Here is a 24,508-nt window from a genome sequence, read left to right on the forward strand (position 1 = left end):
CAGTTGAAACACTGCGTTGGCGGGTCTACGTATTCCGACACGGGGAAGTACGTGAAGCCGAGAGGAATCTCCGCTGGTAGCGGCTGGCCAGGTTTGAAGGTCAGGAGTACGCTACTCTTGATGATGGTGTGTGAGGACCCGTCATTCTCTCGAGAGTATGCAAGTTCCCGTTTTACCTCAGTGACACCGCTGGAACAGAAGTATTCGAATAGCTGTTCCTCGCTGTAACGTCGAGGGACGCCAGTGATTCTTCCGGTAGTGCGCAGGTAGGACTGTGAGATAGAGGCTTTGACTGAGATCCCAGCGACGGACCTAAGGCTCAGAAGGCCTTGCGCTGAGTGCTCCGACAAGACGTGAACTGTGAGGGTGCCACGTTTGTTGATTCGGTGGTGGAGAACCTTCTCTTGCGTCGTGGTGAGTACATCATGGGCTATTGAGTTGGGGTTGACATTCCAGAAAGAATCCAACTCCCCGACACATTTGAAGACAACTGGGATTCCACGTGGGCGGCTTTTCTTGTATGTGACGATTTGGAATGGTGAGCAAGGGGGGGCGGGAGGAGGGCCGTGCGGAACATCCATGGACATGGGCACGTCTCCGTCTGCCAGCGGGGGCGTCACCTCCTCATCATCGAAGGCGTTCAGGAGTTCCGTTTGTGATGTCCCTGATGCCGGCGTAAGTTCTCCATTGGAGCGTCTCCCTACCGGGGAGCGGCTCCTCTCGCCAGCGCTAGTCTGGTCTGATCGCTCAGGGTCAGGTGCTTCCTCGGCGTCGCGGACCACTGGGGTCCTGCGACCCCGTCCGCCTCCTGTCATGGGTTCTCTCCTGTAGTTTGGGAGAGGAGCTTGCCTTCGCCTTGCTTTGCCTTGCTTCGCCTTGCTAGTGTTTGGATTTGCTGAGCTTACCTTTATTATCACTGTGTTTATCACTGTGCATGATGCAGTGCCGCTATCATTGACACACAGCAGTATCCACAGATGGGTCGATCAGTTCACCCTGTTCCACTACTGCCTTTACAATTCCGATTGTGTCATCGTGCCACGCATACCGTCTCTTACACCGCACCTCATCCACATCTGCAGAGTTGTATGCCATTTTGTTCTCCCTCAAGCGCATTCCATCCACCGATATCAGCAGATGGGTGATATACTGTGACTCCAAGGCAGCTCTTCGGTGCATAGCGAACATGGGTATTCGTGGATCACAGACGCCAGTGGTTGTGGAAATACTGGAAGAACTAAGCCGTCTTGAGACGAGCTGGTACTCTGTCTACTTCCAGTCAGTTCCTGCACACTGCGGCATCCGCGGCAATGAAGAGGCTGACGGAACTTGAGCAGCTGCGTCCGCAAAGCGACAGGCCTCCGCAAAGGCGACAGGCGAACCGTTCTCAATGATGAGGTGAGGCCTCTTGCACATGCACAATGGTCCCGTCACGATCCATCAAGAGTTCTGGTGCGTCAAGTGAATCCTGGCCTTTGCTTCACCATACCCTCTCGTGTGTCACGTGATTTTGCATAGCTGGTGCACAGGCTTCCTTTCGGGGTTGCGTTCACCCCTCATTTCACGCATCGGCCGCTCGCACTGTATGCTGTGCTCACGCTGTACTGTTTTGACGGACACCAAGCATGTGCTTCTCGACTGCCGTCTGTACACCTCCCAAAGAGCAGCCTTGTAGTGTCGCCGGCAGTTGATCACGGCCGCATCATTCATATTGGCAAAAATCCTCGGGTCTTGGTCTAACGAGATCGACCATCGCCAAGCTCTTCAGTGCTTTCGTATCTTTCTCCGGGACCCCGATCTCCTCTCTACTCTGTGATGTGCCTGCTTACCTGTGCGTTGTGTGTGTGTTTTTGTGTGTTGTGTTTTTGCCTAGCGTTCCTTTGATGTTGTCTTACTGACACCGCTGGCTATCCCTCATTCCGCGTCGTCTATCGTCCCATCACCAGGACACATCTCATCCTGTCCATTATGCCTTGGGGTAGAGGGCCGCACTTCATGTGGCGAATATCCCCATTCATCATCACAAATTTATCTGTTGTTTTTGTTGTTGTAAAACATTTGGAGTGGAGCCGCACTTGCGGCAATGAACACCTATATGTGACCTGATGCTGTTCCTGTCATAATGGCTGCAAAAAATATATTTTGTTGGAAATCTAGGACAGTGTTTGTCAGAACTTCCCTCTCCGTTCCCGTGCTGCAGGTTAGTTCATCATGTTAGACAAATTTGTGTGTCTTTAGTAAACCTTCGCCTCGATTGAGGGGCACGTTATTTTCGTTATGTTATTTTCAGCAAACCTGAGACCGTTAGCGGAACGACCGCTACTTCACCTGTAGTCCAACCAAAATTTCGAATGACGTCGTTCTCTATCCTGATTTGCTGAAAACAGGAGGCGTACGCCTTTCTGGGGACAACAGTGAACTGCATAATTGTCACAAAAAAGGTGTACTCCTCCTTTTTTTCAAGAAATCGGGAGAGAGAACGATGCCATTCGAAATTCACAAAACCGCCATCATGTCGTGGTCACGCGCCATATACAATGTCATTTTAAGGTCACGTGACTTTGTTTACATCTTGATGTAAACAAAGGCACTGGGTCTTGCCGACATATTACCGTTGACATATTAAAGTCAAGAGATGAACGCATTTTGCCAGCGTGAATTATACGGTGCTTCTTCCTCGACATGATATCCCATTTCACCTTATTTGACGTACATCATACCGGCTCAGCGTGTCCTAATGCGGGGTCGCCATCATATGTTTGGAAGTGGTCAACGAGCTCTCCTGTAGAAAACTGAGCGTTTTAGAGCGATATTATCGGATAAAATGGTTACCAGGATCGAAAAAGGTCCAAAACGGCGCTCAGAAAGAGCCAAGGCGTTGTTTACAAACGGTTTGACAGCCGATCACTGGCACAGCCGTCTTTAAGATCACGTGTGCAGTGACGTTTGCTGTGACATGTGACGATGACCTGGCCAGAATGCATTGCGCTCATCCAGCACGCTTTCGTCCAATGGAGGAATACATTGGATGCCACCCCTGTGCACACAATGGAGTGCCATTTAGGCGACAAAGGAAAACAGAATGCGATCGACGGCGACGGGCTGCCCAGACTGACGAGCAACAAAGGCAAAAGACGGAACCAAAGGAAAGAGTCTAAAAAAGAAAGGGGAAGCAAAAAACAAGAAATTAATGAAAAGAAACAAAAGGGAAAGGAGGAAGCAAAAGAAGGAACGAATTTAAGAACAGAAGCAAAAGAGAAAGGAGGAAGCAAAAGGAGAAACCAAAGACTTATGCTAATGCATTCCAAAGGATCCCGCAATGGATCATCCTTTTTTTTTTTACATGTACAGATTTTTTGACATAAAAAGCTGCGAGAACAGCATAGATGTTGCTTCTGCAGTTGAGTTATACGGCCAGGTAGATATCCTCTCGAAGAAACCATTCAACTAGAAGATGACTAGCTACCTGAAATTCATTCAAATAATCTCTCTCCCTACTGATGCAACAAGAAGGATTGTGATAGCAATACCTGACGTTATGAGAAAATGCGGGGATAATTTTTAATTGCGCGTAATGGCTCGCAGGTACGGGTAAGAATATAGAAGCACAACTTCAGTCAGTTATGATGAAATGCAGAGAGGGGAGTGTGGTTTGGCGTGGAGAACTTTTCTGGCGGCACAATGAGTGCCATAAGTAACATACGTAACCACATCGCAACGTAGTTGCACGGCATGGAAGTAAAGGAACCGCGAACCCGCGCTTCGACAGTCAATTATAGTCCTTCAAAAGTTGGGGTATGCAGCCTCCGTGTGTGGGTACTGATCACAGTAGTATCTTGAGTTGAACTCAATAGAAATATTAGAAAATATGGCATCCTGATTCATGTTTGGTAATTACAATCGCCAGTGTCGTTGCCATGAAACATAACATCAATCTGCCTCTGCTTTGCACTTGAAATCAAACATCTCAGGAAAACGGTGCTGACGACAGGATTCGAACCTGGGCCTTCTGATTTCCGATCAGACAAGCTACCGCAACACCACGACAGAAGGACCTTCTCCTGAGCTAGAATACCTCAAGGTACAGGAAGACGGACAACCAATCACGCTATTACCATTCTCTCTGGCATCCTTCTCACACGCTCCCTCATTCAGACCGAGACATTCCGACAACTTGTGGGTACAACGTAAACAACGGGAATTAGCCGAGGCAGGCTACATTCCAGGCGGACTCGTGCGATCTACGTAGTTAACGTTCGCTTCCGGAGAGGGTTGGCCGCACCGTCCTAAAATTGTTCTCTTCGCTTTGCTTTTCTCGCACGCTCTAAGGAAGTAATAGAATTGGCGCCAGCGCGCAGAACATGCTGGAAAACGACAAAGCCATTATTTTCATTCGCAGGGATCTGGAAAACTGCAGTAAGCTTGTCGAATTTGTTGATTGCAATCCGTTTCCAGACTGCTACTCTAGGGAATGACATCATTTTGGCCCAAATATCACGGGCGGGCGGACCGAGAGAAGCAATGTTGTTCCATCTCCCATAGACTCCCATGAATTGAAAATTTGAGAAAATTTAATCTGCGAAAAGACAGTGGGTCGCGTCAGGCCTTTAAAAATGTGTCATTCTCATTCCCTAGATAAACTCGACGAGAGCACGCCTGTATACCTGTTTCATGTAGAAATTTAATGAGTTTTACGGAACCCTGCGAACAAAAATTCCCCATAGACTTTCGAAAGGCTACATTTAAGGACAAACACAACACGTAAACCTCCAAACTTTGCAAAAACAAAACAAACAAACAAAGAAATCATACATCTCAGGAAAAAGGTGCTGACAGCAGCATTCGAAACGGGGCCTTCTGAATTCCGTGTGTTTGGAGGCTTATGTGTTGTGTTTGTCCTTAAATGTAGTCTGTCTAGGCTAATTCCTGTCATTTTCGTTGTCTCTGTTCGTTGCAAAAAAAAATTGATTATCATAATAATCACCTTACATAATCGTTAATCCAACTGCCTATGGTATATCTCAGGTTGTACCGATCATGCGCAGCAAGTGGGTATTGCCTGGTGCTCGACAATGTCATTTCACGTTCCGTTTGGGCCTCGTACATCGCTGAAGTGGAACCACCTTCCCGATGCCATGATCACGACGCCACGAAATTTAAGAAATGTTTATACGACCATTACGTTGCGTAGTCATTTTTTAATATCCGTGTTTTACGCTTCTGCTGTCATTGTTTGCTGTAATCGACCCAAATGGTTCTTTTCCTTTTTCTTATACTTCCTCGTGTCTGTGCAATTTGTTCATGTGGATTTTCAAAAATATTTCTGTATGCTGCTCATATGAACGTTATGTTAGTAAATGTTAACCGCTGCCCTCTGGTTTGCTTGACGGCGCTGAGGGTGTAAACAGATTTTTCAAAAATGAGCTTGAAGGTAGTACAACACAACCGTCAACCTTCCGCCAGTATATCATTTTAGGGGCCATAAACGAGCTTCTTGCGCGGGACCTCATCACCTCATCACCTTCTTAGCAGCAACCTAGGGCTCCTGCGTGAACTCTGAACATTCACCATCTTCTCCCCCTCAAGCAATGGGATACGGTGCCGCTTCAGCGGCGAAACATCCCACAACATCATCATTACTTCTTTGTTTGTTGTTGTTGTTGCGCGAGACCCGTGTTTGCCGTGGGACCACTGGTGTTTTTTTTGTGTTTTTTTTTTACAGGAGCCATAAACTTTTCTGCACCCACGGTTTCCATGACACCATGTGCCGTCCGAGCTTCGTTTCTAGCTCAGAGCAGATGAATTTCTGACTAGGGCAATAGTGCTATTGCACTAAAAAGGAAACGCGGCGGCGCATCATTGATGTGGGTAAATACGCTAAAACGGAAAGGGACGAAACACAGACTGTGCGCGCAAACTTTCAACTGTTTATTCACACACCCCGCGTATCAACTGACAGAAAAACCATATCGCTCTCGTCCAACAACGAAGAAAGTTTGCGCTCAGTGTCTCTGTTTCGTCCCTTTCCGTTCTAGCGCTTTTACCCACATCAATGGTTCACCACGACATCAATAAGGTAGTTTTAAGAGGCAGAGGATCAAACACCAGATTACGGGTGAATGTAGTCATCAGTCGCCTTGTCGCTACACGGGTTGTGAAAAAGATCGTTGTGCGCTTCACAGCAAAATAGGACATCACAAACAACAAACCTTGTTCCATTGTGCCACACACCAAGAATGTACACTTGTCGTTTTTTTTTTTCTATAATCAAGCTCAAACTCAATGTACACTTGTCACATGGGCAGCGCTAGCCGCAATCGCGCAATCGCGGTTTGACGCAGACGCACGGTCTACGAAACGGAGGTTATGCAGCAAACCGCGGTTATGGGAAACTGAGCTTGGATACTTCAGTTTCGCGATGTAACCGAGGAAATGGACGGTTGGCTTAATCGAGATTAACGCTGTCGTGAGCCCGCAAATACTCGTGTGCGTGCCATGTATTTAAGCTGTTTACTTACCATTATGCCCGTTGCTTTCCATGATTGCTTGCGTCACAATCACGTGGTCACTGGGGGGGGGGGATATATTTATTGGAACAGAGAGAAAAGGACGGGAGGAAAGGTCGCCAGACGGGACGACAGCTTGCTATTCCGCAAAGAAAGAAAGAATAATTCAACCAAATTGTCGACGAACGCGAAATTTATTATCCCGAAATCCCGGGATGTGGGCTCGCGAAATCCCAAGATTTTGGGACCTGAGCTTATGCGGACCAGCTCCGGTGGCGCAGCGGTAACGCGTGCGCTTGGAGACTGGGAGGTCCGCGGTTCGAATCCGCGGGCCGGCGGGTTTTTCCTCGGTTTCCCTCAGATGTGTAATAGGCGCATGCCGGCACAGTTCCCCTGAAGTCGGCCCATGGACGCAGCTATCCTCCCCCCGAGCGGATTCCGCTCGGTCTTCCACTTCACCCTTTCCTCTCCTCCTCTCCACCACCTTTCCCTTCCCGAGAAACATGCCGCCTAATCAGGCAGGCAACCCTCTCGGGTTCCTCCCAACGACACTCCTCCTCCTCCTCCTCCGAGCTTATGCGGAAGTCCTGGGATTTCGGGTTGTTCGTATCCGGCGGACCGAATCCTACTTCCCACAACGGCGAGTGGACCGCGTCCCAAGGGCGCGTCTTCGTACTCTTTCAAGGAAGTTTCTAGGCGTTCTATACATGTCTCTATCGCTGTTATGCTCAAAATAAATAAAGTCTCTACTGCTGGAACGGATCAAACAGGGTGCATTTTCTTATTCGAGTTGGGAAAGACGCCCCAGGGGCCCCATTCTCGTCAAAGTAATAGACCTCGATTACTTTGTGTCTCACCTCTGTCATTGGTCGTCACGCCTTGATGGTCACGCCTTCTTCACGTAACGACCAATAACAGGCAAAGAATAATTGACGAGAATAGAGCCCCAGTGGGCGATGTGTTATTGCAAAGTGTTCGGGTTATATAGCACGTCCTGAGACGTGGTAAAAACGTGGTGAATTTATCTCGTGGTACTTACCTTTGTGTTCACCCCTTATCCCTCACAGGAACTCCGGCAGAAATGGTATCCTGGAGGGTGGCTCCGCTCAACGCTCAAGTAGCCGCCTTGTCAAGAGAACCGGACCTCAATAGTGAAAGAAGACAACGTTTCGACGCTGAACTCAAGAAGAACTTAGAGGCCGCGGCCGCGACTTTTTTCAACGGATGGCTATACGTAGCAATAAGGAATGCCTTTCGATTTGAACCGCCGCTGGAGTAACTCGCTGTAATTGCCATTTAGGAATGCTACCATGCGAAACAATGCAGTTTAGACGCGTGTACAATTGAACCTTTGAATGCTATAAACGGATTATTCGACGTACGCCCCTTTTACTATTTTTGCTGCAATGACATCTGCATACCAGTATGCACCTGCCAATGACAATTTTGGGAACTTATTGCGATTTGTTGGCCCGCTACAGCATGGTAAAAAACGGGAAATGCATGTGTGTCAATGGAACGGACAATCAGATTAGGGACCTCCGGTTAGGGTTTTTCGACTTATCCCCTTATTGCATACAGAGGTTCAATTGAGATCAATATCTTCGTGTTTATCCACAAGTTGCCTGACCCCCAGTCCAGTGACAGCAGCACATTCTACGCATTTTGTGGAAGCAATGGGGACGTTTTACATCACTGCAGTTATACCTCCGGAATGACTGCGTCCTCAAAAGCGTGTTCTGTTGTCTGTTGTGTACCACATAAATGCATAATTTTGCCTTTAATAACGCTGCTACCGATTTTCTGCTGAGAAGTGGCGAAAGTAGCTTTACACCAGGAGCCCACACAGTAAATCATCTTACACCTTTTTTAAGCACATACTTGTCCCATGGCGCACTGCTTTTATTACACCATAAAATGTGAGGTGTTTTCTCAAACACCCTTTAAATCTGCGTATTCCTGATAAAACACTCTTAAAGTTGGTTCTTAAAGACAAGAACACCTTTAAAAGGGGAGTATTCTGTTGCAAACGCCTCTTAGGGTGAAGTGTTTCCTGGCAAATACTCCCTCTCAAACAGCTAATATAAGCTAGCTCTCGCGACAGCTTGCCCAGACATGCAGTCCGACGTTCCTCCTTCTGTGGCAAGCACCACCCTGAATACTGCAGCGTTCCAGCCGTGGTTCCAAAACCATGTACAATCTTAACGAGGGCGCAGCGCGTCACAGAAACCCCTCATTGGCCTTCCAGCACTGTGCACTCTTAAAAATTAACTTCACGCATAGCACACTCCTAACCAGAGTTGTACTTGCACATAACTTCATTTTCATATTTCACATCTCATGTTTCTCGTCTAATGGGGTAGTGTACTGCTCTCAAGCGGCGAATCACCCCAGGCCATAGTCATGATTTATTTGTTGTTGTTGTTGTTTCTAACGAGCCATCATTTCGAACGATATCGTTATCTACTCTGACTTGTTGAAAGCCGGAGGCGTACGCCTTTTTTGTGACAATTATGAACAGCATAAGTGTCACAAAAAGGCGTACGCCTCCCGTTTTCAACAACTCAGGGCAGATAACGATATCATTCGAGATGATGGTTGGCTAGGAGTGTGCTATGCGGTGAATTTCATTTCTAAGAGTGTGGGACCAGCGTAAGCGCCGAGGTTTGGGCCGATCGCATCCATCGCCTGAAAATCGCAGCACCGCAAACGCCGTCCGTGCTCGTGCAATGAGCGCCGCTACGATGCTGCGATCTTCAGACAATGCGACCTATGCGCCAGGGCTGCCTCGGTAGCTTATATTGGCGTGCCGGATGGATCACATACAGAAATACAATTTATTTGCGCATGTTCGTTAAGTATTGTTGGGCAGAAAATGTCTGTAACGTTGACGGGAACGCGCCTTTACAATTAATACGTACGCCTGCAGCGACTCAAAGGTACCAGAAATAAATTACTGACATCCTTCCCTGTCAAATACTGTGTTCTTAACTCAAGTTATCTTCTATAATGTGATTACCTGCTGAACGGAACTGCCAAAGCATTATAATTTTTCTTTCGCGAATTAGAACACTATTTTCAACACCATATTCTCAGTTCAAATGAGATGTAAGAAATGTGTATTGGACGTACACTCTTAAAAACGAACTTCACCGCATAGCATGCTCCTGGCCAACCGTCATCTCGAATGATATGGTTATCTTCCCTGGTTTGTTGAAAACGGGAGGCGTACGCCTTTTCTGTGACACTTATGCTGTTCATAATTGTCACGAAAAGGCGAACGCCTCCCGTTTTCAACAAATCAGAGAAGATAACCCTATCATTCGAAATGACGGTTGACCAGGAACATGCTATGCGGTGAAGTTCGTTTTTAAGAGTGTAGACACCTCTTTCAACGCCCCTCTTTAGACCCTTAATGATCGACACGGGATAAAATGTGGTGTATGTCGACATTACACCTTTTTTTAATGCTCTTTTTACGTCTTTTGATTCAGTCTGCGGGATAGAAAAGGGTGGTTTTACAAGAATACACCTGTTTTGAGTGAATAAAGGTGTAAAATAATTTACTGTGCAGGGATGGAACTCCACAAACTAGAACGTGCTCCACGCATTGTGATTACTCATGCTAATACCATTCTCTGATTTTGTGAGGGGCTTGCACTGTACCCTCTTAAAAATGGTGGGTGGTGGTGGTGGTGGTGGTGGTGAGAGGGCTCGCCGTTGTCGGACTCATTTTGTGAGTCCTCGCACGACCACCACCACCTTTGTGACACTGATGCTGTTCATAATTGTCACAAAAAAAGGTTTATGCCTCCCGTTTTCAACAAATCAGAGCTGACAACGACATCATTCCAGACGATAGTTGTAGGAGCGTGCTATGCGTTGAAGTTCATTTGTGAGAGTAAACGAGATTCACACGAGTCTTCAAAACCGAATAAGAAAATAACGAGAAACTATAATGGACCATTTCCGACAACGCGTATGCGCATGCCCAGCCCTCGAGTCCGCCATTTTTGAGCGGAAAACATCGCCATGGACCCACCTGCGGGCGACTGTCATGTTCACTGTGGGGAGATAATCGGTTTCAAGGTTACGCGGACGTTTGAGGTCTGGTAACGAGTTCAATGCGCTTTCACTCTTTCCGCATTCTTCTTCCAATCTCTTGCTACTTTCCCACGCAACGTACGTGCCAGTTCGTAAAGCGTCACCATTATTCGGTGGAAAGACACGACGTTCGACATTCCGCCGCCAGGGGCGACGCGAATATGGAAAAGGTCCATTCCCTTACGAAAAAGTCAGATCTGATTTTTATCTGACCTGATCACAACTTCCAGATCTGTTTTTGATCAGGAAATGGGACATTTCCAGATCTGGCTTTCTTGTCAGGCCAGATCTGGAAATGTCCCCATTCCTGATCTGTCTGGTATCTGGCCTGATTAATATGCCAGATCTGTTATGTGTCAGGCCAGATCTGGAAATGTCCCAATTCCTGATCTGTCTGGTATCTGGCCTGATTAATATGCCAGATCTGGAAATGTCCCAATTCCTGATCTGTCTGGTATCTGGCCTGACTAGATCTGCTTGTATATCAGGCCAGATCTGACTGCAAACAGTGTCCCACATAAAATATTCACAAAGATGTAAAGAAGGTGGATATCACACCACAAAGGTAGAAAACAGCATATGTATGTTGTTTTCTACTTTTGCAGTGTGGTACCGCTTTTTGAAACCATTGTGCAGTTCAGTAGGACACACTGTGTGCGGCCAGATCTGGCCTTATATAGTTATTGCCGTTGTGTGGTAGGTCGCAGTACTTTTCTCTTATACCTCATTATTTAATTTAATTAATTTTTTAAATTTAATTTAAGACATACCAGCTAACACATGAACTTGTGCATTAAGGGCCAGAACTTGTGCATTGGAAATAATTGCTTTGCCGTAGGATCTAAAGAAATGTGTGAGGGTCCTTGACTGTGTCTGCTTATCGCCCAACTTTACAGAACTGCATTTGTAGTGAACTCTACTTTCACTGGTTAGCATGTAAAATTAACGTGAACAGTCGTACACTGATATTTGTCGTTGCTGTTTGACGACCGGGACTGAGAGACCTTAACTAGTTCCTCTCCTGTCTCTCTTCTCCATTATTCTTTCTAGGTCACTAGTCGTTCGCACCGGACATTAATTGCGACGGTTAATTATCACGAAAGATTCGTCTAACGTGAAATACATCACACAGGACATGCTCGTAAAGGGCACGATCATTCCGATGAGTTCCGGCTCCGACCTTATATGGTCGTCAATCCGGATCGGACCTTGTCTGGTCGGATCTGGTTCCAGTTGATCTGGACAGGTGTCCGGATAATACTGATGAATCTGGACTAACGCAAGACCGGTTTCCGGATCTGCATCTGGCACCTGTCGGTTAAAACCAGATAAAACCGGATATACCATGCTCGCTTTCAGATCTGACCCGATCTGGCCTGAATCCGGGATCGTGTCCGGCCGATCTGGAATTTTCGTACGGGTTGTGCGCAGGATAACGCAGAGAAAAGTGTGCATTTTTGGAAGGAAAGTGACAGAGTAGCGATACAGAGGTTAAACTGAGTGTCTGTAGATCCTGTCTATAGAGTGTCCTTTAGCGGTGCCCCGCATTATTTGGCTGCTGAAAACCTATTCTAAGGAATAGCATGACGGGTCTGTGCTTGGTCATAAGTCGAATGACAACGTAATGGGATATTTCAGGTTCATGTCTTTCAATGCACAGTAAATCATTTTACACCTTTATTCGCTCAAAATAGGTGTATTCTTTAAAAAACACCCTTTGCTATCCCGCAAACTCTAGCAAATGGTGTAAAAAGAGCATTACATTAAGTGCAATATCGACATACACCACGTTTTATCCTCTGTCGATCATTAACGGTGTAAAGTGAGGTGTTGAAAGAGGTGTTTACGTCCTACACACCTTTTTACATCCCATTTGAACTGGGAATATGTTGTTGAAAATGGTGTTTTAAGAAAAGATATACTGGTTTCACAGCTCAACGCTGGAGTCAATCACATTAAAAACGGTAACTTTATTGAAAAACGCGGTATTTGACAGGGAAGGATGTCAGGAATTTAGATGGTATACATTGCTTGTTGCAGGCGTGCGCTTTAATTGCAAAGACGAATTCCCGTCACCGTTAGAGAACCTTTCCGCGCTACTAACGAACAAACGCCCCGCGCTCCGCGCTTAACGAACATGCCCCCAACAAATTGTATTTCAGTATATGATCCATGCGATACGCCAGTATATAGGTTACCGAGGGTGCCCAGGCCTCTTCAAGCTTCGGCACCCATGCCTACGGTACCTAGCAAGGCGTGCCAGTGGCGCATTGTGCTCTTGGTTAGGTTGTATCATGGAACCACTGCTGGAAGCCTGTCGTGTTCTGAGTTGTGCTTGCCATAGACGCAAGAAGGTCGAACTGTATGTCTCGGTATGCTGCCGCGGGAGCTTCTATTACGCTAGCCATTCGAGAGGGAGTATTTGCCACAAAACAACTCCGTCCTAAAGGATGTTTTCAATAGAATACTCCCCCTTTTAACGCTTTTTGTGGTTTTAAACGCCCGTTATGAGAGTGTTTTATGAGGAATTCACCTAGTTAATGCGTGTTTTAGACAACACCATTGATTCGGGTGTAAAGCAACACCAAAAAGGTGTGCGCCATGGGACAAGCTATTTACAAAAAAAAAAAAAAGCGTAAATAAGTTTACTCTGTGGGCCAAGACCGTCGTCGTTGTGTCCTGACATACTCCCGCCGTCAACGTTACTCATGATCATGAATACGATGATATACGAAGTAGCACGAAATGTATGACAACAGAATGAACGATAGATACATACAGGGTGTTTCAAAAAACGTGTCATTCAGTCTCCATAGAAAAACGGGGCGACAGAAAAATACGGGGTAAACGGCATTTGTGTGGCAACTGAATTTTCCATCTTGCAAAAATATTTTCATTTAATTTTAATTAAAAGAAATTGAATTCCTTTAATTGAACTCCAAAATTTCCCAAGTCAACCTAACGTTTTTTTTCACAGAATTAGAGAGCCCGTGGCCAACTTAGTCAGATCCACCAAGAAATCCGCTCGATATTGCAAATGGAACTGCCCAAAAAAAATCCCGAAATTGAGGCTTCAAAGTTTCGGGTATTCAACGGCGCACCAAATTAGACGCAACGATGCGTGGAGAGGGGGACATGCTCCTGCCCCCACGAAAGATAGAAGGTCGAATAAAAAAAGAGGACGGGAACAAAGAGGCGGAATCATTTTTTGCCGCTTATCAACGTATGGTGGAATGTCACCCGCCTTGTGATCGGCGCGTCACGTACTGCACGCCAGTTCAGCGATAAATTGTTCTAGCTTCATGGGGGCAGGAGCATGTCCTTCTCTCCGCGCATCTTTCGGACTGGTTTTGTGCGCCGTTGAACACCCGGAACTTTGAAGCCTCAATTTCGGGATTTTTTGGGGCAGTTGCATTTGCAATATTGGGCGGATTTCTTGGTGGATCTGACTAAGTTCGCTACGGGCTCTCTAATTCTGTGAAAAAAACGTTAGGTTGACTTGGGAAATTTTGGAGTTCAATTAAAGAAATTCAATTTCTTTTAATTAAAATTAAATGAAAATATTTTTGCAAGATGGAAAATTCAGTTGCCACACAAATGCCGTTTACCCCGTATTTTTCTGTCGCCCCGTTTTTTTATGGAGACTGAATGACACGTTTTTTGAAACACCCTGTATAATGAAGCTTTTTCGGTGAATCATGTAGCGACTCTGTTAAAAAGACGATCATACCTGAGACAAGGAACAGAAAAATAACACCACACGTTCTCAGGAAATTCCTTTCAGGAAATTCTGGATTGGTTGAACACTTGAAAGAATGTCGCAATTGTTTCCCGCTATTCCAAGAGACCTGTGTTTTGAAAAAGGTGCGTGACCCGTTTAGGCGACACTTAGCCGAGTTCAAGGAGATTAAGTTGTCGAGACAATCGTGTTAGTGTTTCCTTGGTTTTCCCCCATTCCACCAATCAGGAGGTTATTGGGAGTGTAGGTTGTGTCATTAAATGGGTTTCTGAGTTTGAGAACGTGTCGTGTTGTTATTTTTCTGTTCCTTGATCAGGTTTCATGGTCGTTTTTACAATGTACCAACTCCCCTGTACCCTTGCACTTCTACCATTGACTTTGATAAAGGCCCTTGTAGGCATTATGGATCGCATTTTGAGCTCCTGGTGCGGAAGGTTGATATACATTGGAACAAACTACCGAGGCGGTGGTTTCCAGTTGTGTTCCAAGACATATCCATCATGTCTACTAGAGAGCCGCAAAGTTTTTTCGTTACTGTCATTTAGTAGGCTTCAGAAGGATTCGCTGTAACGAGGAGTACAAATAAGGGCATTTTATGTATATTGCCTTCGGGTCTCGTGACCTGTAGTTTGGTGACTGAACCAGAATCCGAATAAAGCCCTTGCAGAGCACAAGCATGTTGGTTTCTAACGTGGTGGTGGTGGTGATGGTGGTGATAGGGCTTGCCGTTGTCGGCCTCACGTATGTGGGCAACGTCACGACTGAGGACCTGGAGGAATGTGCGTCCTGGGCCGACTTCTAAGGGAACTGTGCCGACATATGTCTGAAAGCGTCTGAGGAAAACCCAGGTAACGTAATAATTCGCAGGCGGCACTTGTATCCACTCCCGAGTATGCGTTTGTGGAATGGGTGTGGCAGTTGTGTGTCGTGGCATGAACATTGTGGATGATGTCACTGAGGATAATTTCATCAGCAGCATCTTTCCATGGTATTGTAACGTCTTCGACGGAGCCACACGTAGGAGTTGATGCTGGAGCTTGCTGCTTCGACGAGGTAGGCAACTTAGGTGGCCTTGCCATCTTAGGTCTTGACAGTTTTTTCCACTTCTTCCCGTGTCAGTCCAGATGTCGCCCAGTGGGGGGGGGGGGGGGGGTATATAAGTTTAATGAACAGGAGAAGGCGTCCACGCAGGGAGAGGTCAGCCAGACCTATGTCGGCTTGCTACGCCCTGGTGGAGCAAAAAACAAAGGCCGGCTTCGTCGCTGTGGAGGAGCGGGGCAAGCTTAAAACGGTCGTGCTTTCATGTGCAGCAATAGGATAGGACATTTCAGAACATACAAGAAGATGCTTCTTGTGCTCATCTCACCCGTTTTGATACTGGTGTGTCTGACGGTAGCTGCAGTGATCGGTAAGGAGTATTTCTAACCCACAGATGTAATTCTTGCAAGCTTTTCCATTGCAGACAGTCCTACTCACCCTGAAGGCTATAGGACATTGTTGAATGCAGAATATGATATCCACACAAAACTCAAAGTCGAAAGGAATTCTAAGGGGACAGATTCGGTGGACTATTCTTGAACCCTACACAATCCTAACAAACCCTTGGGCCTCTCTGTGTGTGTAACTGGCAGCGTCCTTGCTCTCAGAACAATTGCAGTGTATCGCTTTCAACATAATGCAGAAATGCAAAGCCCATGCAGAAATGCAGAAAAATGAAATACTGATAAAAACTTGCGTTAACAAGAACAATAATTCGGTTGTTCCATTTCGGGGCAGGAGAGGGTGTCAGGAAACGCTCGTTCTAGCTGAGATTGAAATGGTAACTTTTCAGCTCATGAAGAAAGACACAGTGAACTGCTGTGTCCTATTTAGTGGTGCTCTCGTGAGTGTCCCACGACCAAATGGAATGCGAGGCATGCAAACTGCAAACTGCAAACTGCAATAAAGGTGCTGTATCCCTTGTGCCCTGTATCCATCGCGTGTAGCAATGCGTTTGACCGAGCATAGTGTGAGCTGCCGTTTCACCTGCCTGAGGAAATGTAGCCAGCTATGTTTGCTTTGCAGGCGTAACCAGACGAATTCATTTATATTGGGCATGCGTTGTAACAATGTCATATTTTCTGTCCCGATGAATCCAGTAGCCATTCCATTGGAGCTCCGAGTGTTGCAATACTGCCTCTGTTATATAGGACAATCTCTAGTTGGACACTTGAGCAACTGGCGTGAGCACGTATGCTGAGAGCTCACTGTGACACTGTGATCAACACATTTGAGAAGGAATGCATGATAGAGAGAAGACTAAAGCCACCAACAATGGAAAGTAATTGTTCTGAGGCTGGAGCATACAAAGGGAAAACACAAGCCTCAAGGTGCCCAGGAACGATACTTTGCACGAACGGACATTAATGGCTTCGAGTAATCATTGTTTCCATGACGCATGTTATGAAGACTGCTTGCAATAGGGGCACTGCGGACACTGAAGCTGATGCAGAGCATACATAATTAGCACCAATATTCACTGCCATGTTTTCATGTTATGCATCAGCGCATGTTATATCGGGTGTTCCCGAAGGTCCTGGCTGAATGATTCGTAAAAAGATGGCATTATCGAAAAGCTCTCTTTTGAGTTAGCATCACTGAGAGATCTATCAAGAACTCAGCAGTGAGCCCTCGTATGAGCACGCTCAGTAATGAATTAAAACGGCTATGTTTTAGCTTTTACTTTGGACACTTTCGGGTCCACCGTCTTACTGAGCAGACCCTTAGCAAAAGATGTCCAGAAAGAAATTCACGCATTTTCGCATTCATGTTCAAAGAACACCAACAACTTTATTTTGAGATGGAGAGTGGGGAGGTTCATCGCCAGGGGCGATACTCTACCCCATTGCTGGTTCGAAGAAGTGACAGCGTTAGCTATATCACACACGCTCCGCAGTGGAGATCCGCACGTTATGCAACATGAGTTCTCCTTCATGAAGGTGGTTCCGTGCTGCACTCCTTTTCGCATTCTTCCGATGTTCGAAGCTGAACATGAATCGTGAAGTCGTCATTTCACAGGAACAGGAACTATTTTGGAACTATGTTCGAGTGCAGATGCAATGTTCAGGGCTTCTTCAGCTTTGCTCTCGTTTTTACCTTTCAATATATTGTTTGTGCATTGAAGCAATACCACTGTGGCTTCACTTATTCATCCTCGAGAGTCTAGTAGTGTAACGCGCGTCTCGTGTTCAAGGTAGGTCAAGAAAAAGCTGTCGAAGTACTTCTTGAACGTTCCAGGAATCTGTTAGCGCACACATAAAGGAGCTCTAAAGCCACCGCCAGGTTTTCCCTGTTTACTTTTCCTTTTTCTGGGTGCAGTATGTTCTGCAACAAGTAAAGTTAGCTCCTGCCAAAGGACGACGGGCGCAGGTAACCTAGCTGCAGCGCGCACGCGCGACTCCTATGTTCCGCGCACCTTTCAAGGATACTCCAGTCTTGAAAAGAGCAAACTGGAGAATGAGGAAATGAAGAGGGCAGGCAGTAACGTAGCCTGTTACCCTGTCGTGTGACTCGTCACGTAAATGTAGACGGCGCAGCACAAGGGGCTACAAGCGGCGCGTGAGCTGAGAAGAAAAAAAAAAAATAAGAGGAAAGGCATAGGGACTTTTCGATATCACACGAAGACCGTGTCGGCTGTCGCCGACTGCCTGCTGCGACTATTTTAATAAATTTGATAATAGCGACTTGCATGGCTACTGCAGCATGACCAACGAGATAGGGTTTAGAGCCATGATAAGTCGACAATTAGCATTGCTCGAAGTCCTGCCTCGTTTGTCCAGACGATGTCGACACGACGCTTTCATGGCGTGAAGGAGGCTGCGCGCCTTAATTCTTCGTGCTTTCTTTTTCCTTTCCCAAGATTACGCGCATCTTATACATGGTTGAGCTGTGTCTCCCTACGTCGCTGGTCACGTGAGGGGAGTAGCGTACATAACGACGTGCTCTCGTTCTGTGATGCGCTCTTTTCACGAGAAGTATTTTTCAAAGGTGTGAGGAACAGAGCCCTCGCGCTCGCTCTATAGGTGACCAACGCTCATCGTTCTTTCGCAGGAGCTCATTTTATTCATTGGAGAACACTCTGCGCCGAAAAACGAAAAAAAAAAAAAATATCTGGGTGCCACCTGAGTGCTCCTTTTTGCAGTTCTCACCTCCTCCAAATACATATCACATCTCTCTACCGGGATTTTTATACCTCGTCCACGTCGATAATTACGGAAATCCGTTCGTTAATATCCCACAGTATGTAGGCCAGCGAGACGCGTTACCGTGTGCGAGTTCCAGCTACAGGATCTGCACAGGTGGAATTTCCTGAAGGATGCTACACTCTTAACTCCGTACCCTTTAGTAAAGGGTAAAAAATCGCAATATTTTACCCTCTATTTCAGAAGCTACCAGGTACCCTCTGAGTGACACCTTTTATACAAGTTACAAGGAAACCCACTAATTAGAGGTTACGGCCTTCAATCCAGCACCTGCCCGTAAAGGTTACGCCAACGTGCGGCTTTTTATACAGGATGTTCATTTTTATTCGCAACAGAGTAGCGCTCATTTGGCAGGTGGGTTATGTGAACCTTTGCTAATTAGTCGATCCGTAGTTACAAACACATGCGTCAGGAAATGTCGGAAATGTTTGTAACTACGGATGGGTTAATTTGCGAAAATTAACATAACCCACCTGTCAAATGAGCGCTGGTGTGATGCGAATAAAAACAAACACCCTGTGCGTGGGATATGGACAGACATTTACAGAACACACCAAGGTACCAAAATGAACCAGCAGAAAAGGAGATCTTGAACATATGTATATTACAAAAACAGAAGTCTGTCGAGAGGTGACACATTGTGCACAAGTGCGATTCTGGTGTGAGGAGAAACCATGGTCGCTTTACCATGTATGTGGAAAAAAGAACTATCTTCTAAGTGAGAAGCAATGCATAAAAGTGCGAGGAAGCTAGCGAGTCAAAACAACTGACCTATGTTTGCTAAGCTGAACACACCCAACGAAATGGAGAACTGCAGCAGAAAAAAAATTATTCCACATTCGTGTTGCAGAGGCGAGCGCAAATGGCAATACAGTATTACATAAAACGCACACAACCTTGAGGAATATGAGTGTACAGTAACGCAGGAGACACTACATTACTGCGTTATCAGCGTTGGAGGCGCTCTGGGACGAGTTTGTGAGGTACTGCATTGCGCTGGTAACAGTATGTGAACCTGCATGTGGGATCCTGGGAACAAAAGTTTGGGCAATGAGAGTAACATTTACGGAACCATTCAAATCCGTACAAAGCACAAGGTACAAAGCAGCATAAATGCGGGAAGGCGTTCACTCCGCGATTGAGTCTTAGAATATCGTAAGAATACAACAAGTAGGAAGCTGCGAATTATATATCTCGATGCATATATCCGCAGCTCGCAAAATGCACGCCGGTGTATTGACTTGGCGACCAAGTAAGAGCAGAAAAGTAGCAAGCGTAGGTGGCGTTCATATGCAGGACCGCAAAACGCTTGCCATAATCACAACAAACCTGCGCTAAGAGCTCTTGCTATCAAAATAACGCACGTACCTAGCACAAAATGTACACTTACCCAGTGTATGAAGTGTGTGAATTAGGGCTGCGGTGGTGACGTTCGTTTTCGGTTATATATTCTTTGCCAATCTTCGCACTCACTACACTTTCCCCTGAGAACACCCCTCAGGCCTCACAGGCCTCAGACCTCCTCACAAGCTCCGTGCATCGAAGCAAGAGTCTCGTGACAGCAAGAGATTTTTTGCTTGTTTGCATGCGCAACAAATTATGCGAACTTATCTGTCTTGTAGCGTGTTTGAGATGCCGTACAGAGCGTTCAATTGCTCACGCGTTTCTTGCAAAGTACATGGAGTATTTGCGCTAACTCACCAGGTAGAGGGCTTCAACCAGCGCTTCAGTGCATCTGGTGAAGGCTACTTTACAGGTCAGAAATTTGGAACCAAAATGGAACCTCGAAGACCTCAATATTCGTTAACGAAACTTGAACCATATGTTTCGGTATGACACAGACAACGTCCCACTAGAAAAAGAATGCAAAGCGGTAAGAACGGAACGTGCTGCACGCGCTTTTCTATTCCTAATACATGGCTTCTATGGGAGCAGTATCAGGTGAAGCCTGCTTTACGTTTTGTCCCGAATTGCTGGGCATGACGACGTCCCAAGCCTCGCGATTACATCGGCTCGAACAACGACATCAGCAACTTACGGACGCCTTGCAGTCCCTTACTACTTCCCAGCGCCCAAGGCTTCGTCGCCGTTCTGCTTCGAGATCCTCATCGCGCCGCACCCCTTCACCCGCTGCCCCAACACCTCCCGATGCCACCCAGATGGGGGCTCGTCTCTGCTGGTACCACCACCGCTTTCGCCATCATGCCCAGCACTGTATCCTGCCCTGTGCGTGGCAGGAAAACCAACGGGCCGACCCCTGATGACGGCAAGTGGTCCTGGCCCTGTTTCCAGCCGTCTCTTCATCATTCGCGATCGCATTGCGGGATACCGCCTCCTTGTCGACACTGGCGCGGAGATCAGTGTTATCCCGGCTTCTGCTGCTGACCGTCGCCGTGCTCACTCTGGCTCTAACCTCCAAGCCGCCAATGGGACCACTATCAAAACTTACGGTTCCCTCACGCTTGACCTGGGCTTAAGAAGAACATTTCGTTGGGATTTCGTCCTGGCTGATGTTTCGCAGCCTATTCTTGGCGCGGACTTCTTGGCCTTCTTTAGTCTGTCTGTGGACGTCCGCCACCGGCGCCTTCTCGACAATAGTACGTCTCTACGGGTGAAGGGCACGTCATCCTCCCACTCCCCGCTTGGCATCCGTGCCCTGCGTCCCACTTCACCGTATGACGCCATCCTAGACGAATTTCCTGACATAACCAAGCCCTGCAACCTCAAGGCTCCCGTCAAACACAGCGTCTTGCATCACATCGTCACAACTGGTCCCCCAGTGTCTTCCCGCTACCGGCGGCTGCATGGCGACCGCCTCACCATTGCCAAACGGGAATTTGAGCATATGCTCAAACTTGGCATAATCCGCTCGTCCTCCAGTAGCTTGGCGTCGCCATTGCATATGGTTCCCAAGACCGACCCCGGCGACTGGAGGCCGTGCGGCGATTATTGGGCTTTTAACACCAAGACCGTTCCCGACAAGTACCCTCTGCACCATATACATGACTTCACCGCTGACCTGGCTGGATGCACTGTTTTCACGACTCTCGATCTCGTTAAAGCTTACCATCAGATACAGATGCACCCTCTCGACATCCCGAAGACAGCTGTCATCACGCCCTTTGGGCTCTTCGAGTTCGTCAAGGTGCCCTTTGGCTTACGCAACGCCGCGCAGAGCTTCCAGCGCTTTATCAACGACGTCTTGCGCAGTTTACCACCCGTTTACGCCTACTTAGACGATCTTCTCATTGCAAGCGCCTCGCAGCAAGAGCACATTGCGCACCTTCGGCAAGTTTTCACACGCCTGCAAGATCATGGCCTTGTCATAAACGTGAAGAAATGCCGCTTTGAGCAGCCGGAAGCTAAATTCCTCGGCCATCACATCGACCAACATGGTATTCGGCCTCTTGAGACCAAAGTCCAAGCTATCCGTGACTTCCCTCGGCCGCAAACAACCCGTCAGCTCCGACAATTCTTGGGTTTGCTGGATTTTCACCGTCGGTTTATCCACAACTGCGCCCACATCATCCAGCCTCTCACCGACCTCCTTAGGGCTTGCATGTCGGCATCGGCTCTGCTGGCGTGGTCGGAGGAAGCTGAGAGGGCCTTCTGCGCTGCTAAGGAGCCCTTGGCGAACGCCACCCTTCTTGTGCATCCCTCCCCGTCAGCACCCACTCGCTTGATGGCTGACGCCTCTACTACAGCTATTGGCGCTGTCCTGCAGCAGTTGGTTGACGACAAGTGGCAACCGCTCGGATTCTTTTTCCGTCGCCTTCAACCTGCGGAAGTTCGTTACAGTACGTTTGGCCGCGAACTTCTCGCAGTGTACGCCGCAGTCAAACACTTCCACTTCTTTCTGGAAGGCCGTGAGTTTCATATTCTCACGGACCACAAGCCTTTGACATTCGCGTACACCGCCAACCGTTCCAGCTACTGCGAACGCGAAACCCGCCAACTTGCCTTCATATCTGAATTCTGCACCGACATCCGCCACATCCCCGGAATAGAGAATTCGGCCGCTGACGCCCTTTCCCGCATCAACGCTATTCCTTTCCTGCCCTCCCCGGTGAACATTGGGGAGCTCTGCGATGCCCAAGCACAAGATCCTGAGCTCAACGACCACCTCTCCGGCACTTCCTCTTTGGCGCTGCGTCCCGTGACCCTCCCAGGCTTTACAAAGCCTCTCTTCTGCGACACGTCTACGCCTTGCCCCCGCCCATTCGTCCCCGACCCTTGCGCCGCCGGATCTTTACCCAGAACCATAATCTGGCACACCCCGGCGTGCGTGCAACCCATAAGGCCATTATATCCCGCTATGTCTGGCCTAGCATTAACAAGGACGTTCGGGCCTGGACCCGGTCTTGCATGGCATGTCAGCTGACAAAAGTTCATCGTCATACCCGAACACCAACTAGCGCCCTCCCCGCTTCCGAAGCTCGGTTCCATCATGTGCATCTGGATTTGGTTGGGCCGCTTCCCATTTCGCAGGGTAACCGATACCTCTTCACCTGTGTTGATAGGTTTACCCGTTGGGCGGAAGTGCTACCGATCCCCGACGCCACGGTCGACGGCTCAACCCCTGATTGGACTTCACTGCAAATCCGAATCTACAGTCCTGTCTTTCCCATTTCCTTTTTTTTTTCTTTTTTTTACGGACCTGCGTTAGTCGTGACGTTGCCCGCCTTGCGAGGCCGACTACGGCAAGCAGTTACACCACCACCACCACGGCCGACACAGTTGGTCGTGCATTCCTTTTCGGTTGGGTCGCGCGCTTCGGCTGCCCTGGCATCGTCACCACAGATAGAGGTCGCCAATTTACCTCCCGTAGCTTCGGAGCCCTCCTCTCTGCCATCGGCGCAAAGCATTCGAGGACCACGGCCTACCACCCTTCAGCGAACGGCATGGTCGAACGTCTGCACAGGCAGCTGAAAGCCGCCATCTGCGCGAGAAGCGACTCGGCGAATTGGGTCGATCACCTGCCCTGGGTGCTCTTAGGTCTTCGCTCTTCCCTCAAGCAGGACCTCCAGTGTAGCCCCTCGGACTTGGTTGCCCGCTGAGGCTTCCCGGCGACTTCCTCAGCTCCCCCTCCCCCGCGCCTCCCAGTGCTCATGACTTTGCCGCACAGCTTCGCGACCATTTCCGGGATCTTCAGCCCGTATCCCTACGCCAGCCCACTAATTGGAAGATCTTTGTCCACACGGACCTCTAGACCTCTTCTCACGTCTTCGTTCGCGCGGACCACGTTAAGCCGCCACTCACCCCAGCGTACACTGGTCCCCACCGCTTATTAGCGCAAGGTGAGAAGACGGTGACAGTCGACATCAATGGCCGCCCGGAGGTACTCACGAAAGACAGAGTCAAGCCCGCCTACTTCGACGCACTACTCTCTCCCGTCCATCTTCCGGCGTCGCCTCCACTTTGCCCGGTTCCCCGATCACTACCCTCCTCAAGAAAAGTCTCCTGGCATTCTGCTCTGGTTACCTACCAGTTTAGGGGGGGAGGCCTGTAGCATCTTCGCCGCCTAAAGACGACGAGTGCCCAGCTCGCTGGAGCGAGCGACGACGAGCGCTCAGCAGACCTGAGCGCGAGCGCCTGGTTCACTTTAATCACTTTCAGTTCTGACACAGAACTAGCTGGTTGTCAGCTCTTTCTTCCGTGGCACCTTTGCCACATTATCGTCCTAGTTGTACTGAAAATAACGGTCAGAGTCATGTAGACAAAAAGATATGAAAAACCAAAAAGGGTTACATGATGACAGCAAATCTTTGGACAAGTGGGTTTTGTATAACGAACATGAAGCTCAGAGCCAGTACAAGGACGGACAGACCCGTCTCATGTCTATCTTCCCTTGTCCACACCCTGTGCTTCATGTTCGTTATAACGAGTGTTCGTGTATATTATAACTGTATCGTATCGTG

At 47.8% G+C, this 24,508-nt stretch overlaps 1 protein-coding gene across 1 annotated transcript in view; it reads left to right on the forward strand.

Annotated features, from left to right (window-relative positions):
- The window catches only part of LOC135369419 (uncharacterized), a 35,303-nt gene extending 27,419 nt beyond the window's left edge, over positions 1-7,884 (forward strand). Inside the window, exon 3 of the mRNA XM_064603014.1 lies at positions 7,574-7,884. Coding sequence (XP_064459084.1) covers positions 7,574-7,785 — 212 coding nt within the window. The 3' untranslated portion in view covers positions 7,786-7,884. The remainder of the gene's footprint in view (positions 1-7,573) is intronic.
- Positions 7,885-24,508: the final 16,624 nt, after the last annotated feature.

The sequence above is a fragment of the Ornithodoros turicata genome, chromosome 1, assembly GCF_037126465.1.
Source record: "Ornithodoros turicata isolate Travis chromosome 1, ASM3712646v1, whole genome shotgun sequence".
NCBI classification, from domain to species: Eukaryota; Metazoa; Arthropoda; class Arachnida; order Ixodida; family Argasidae; genus Ornithodoros; species Ornithodoros turicata.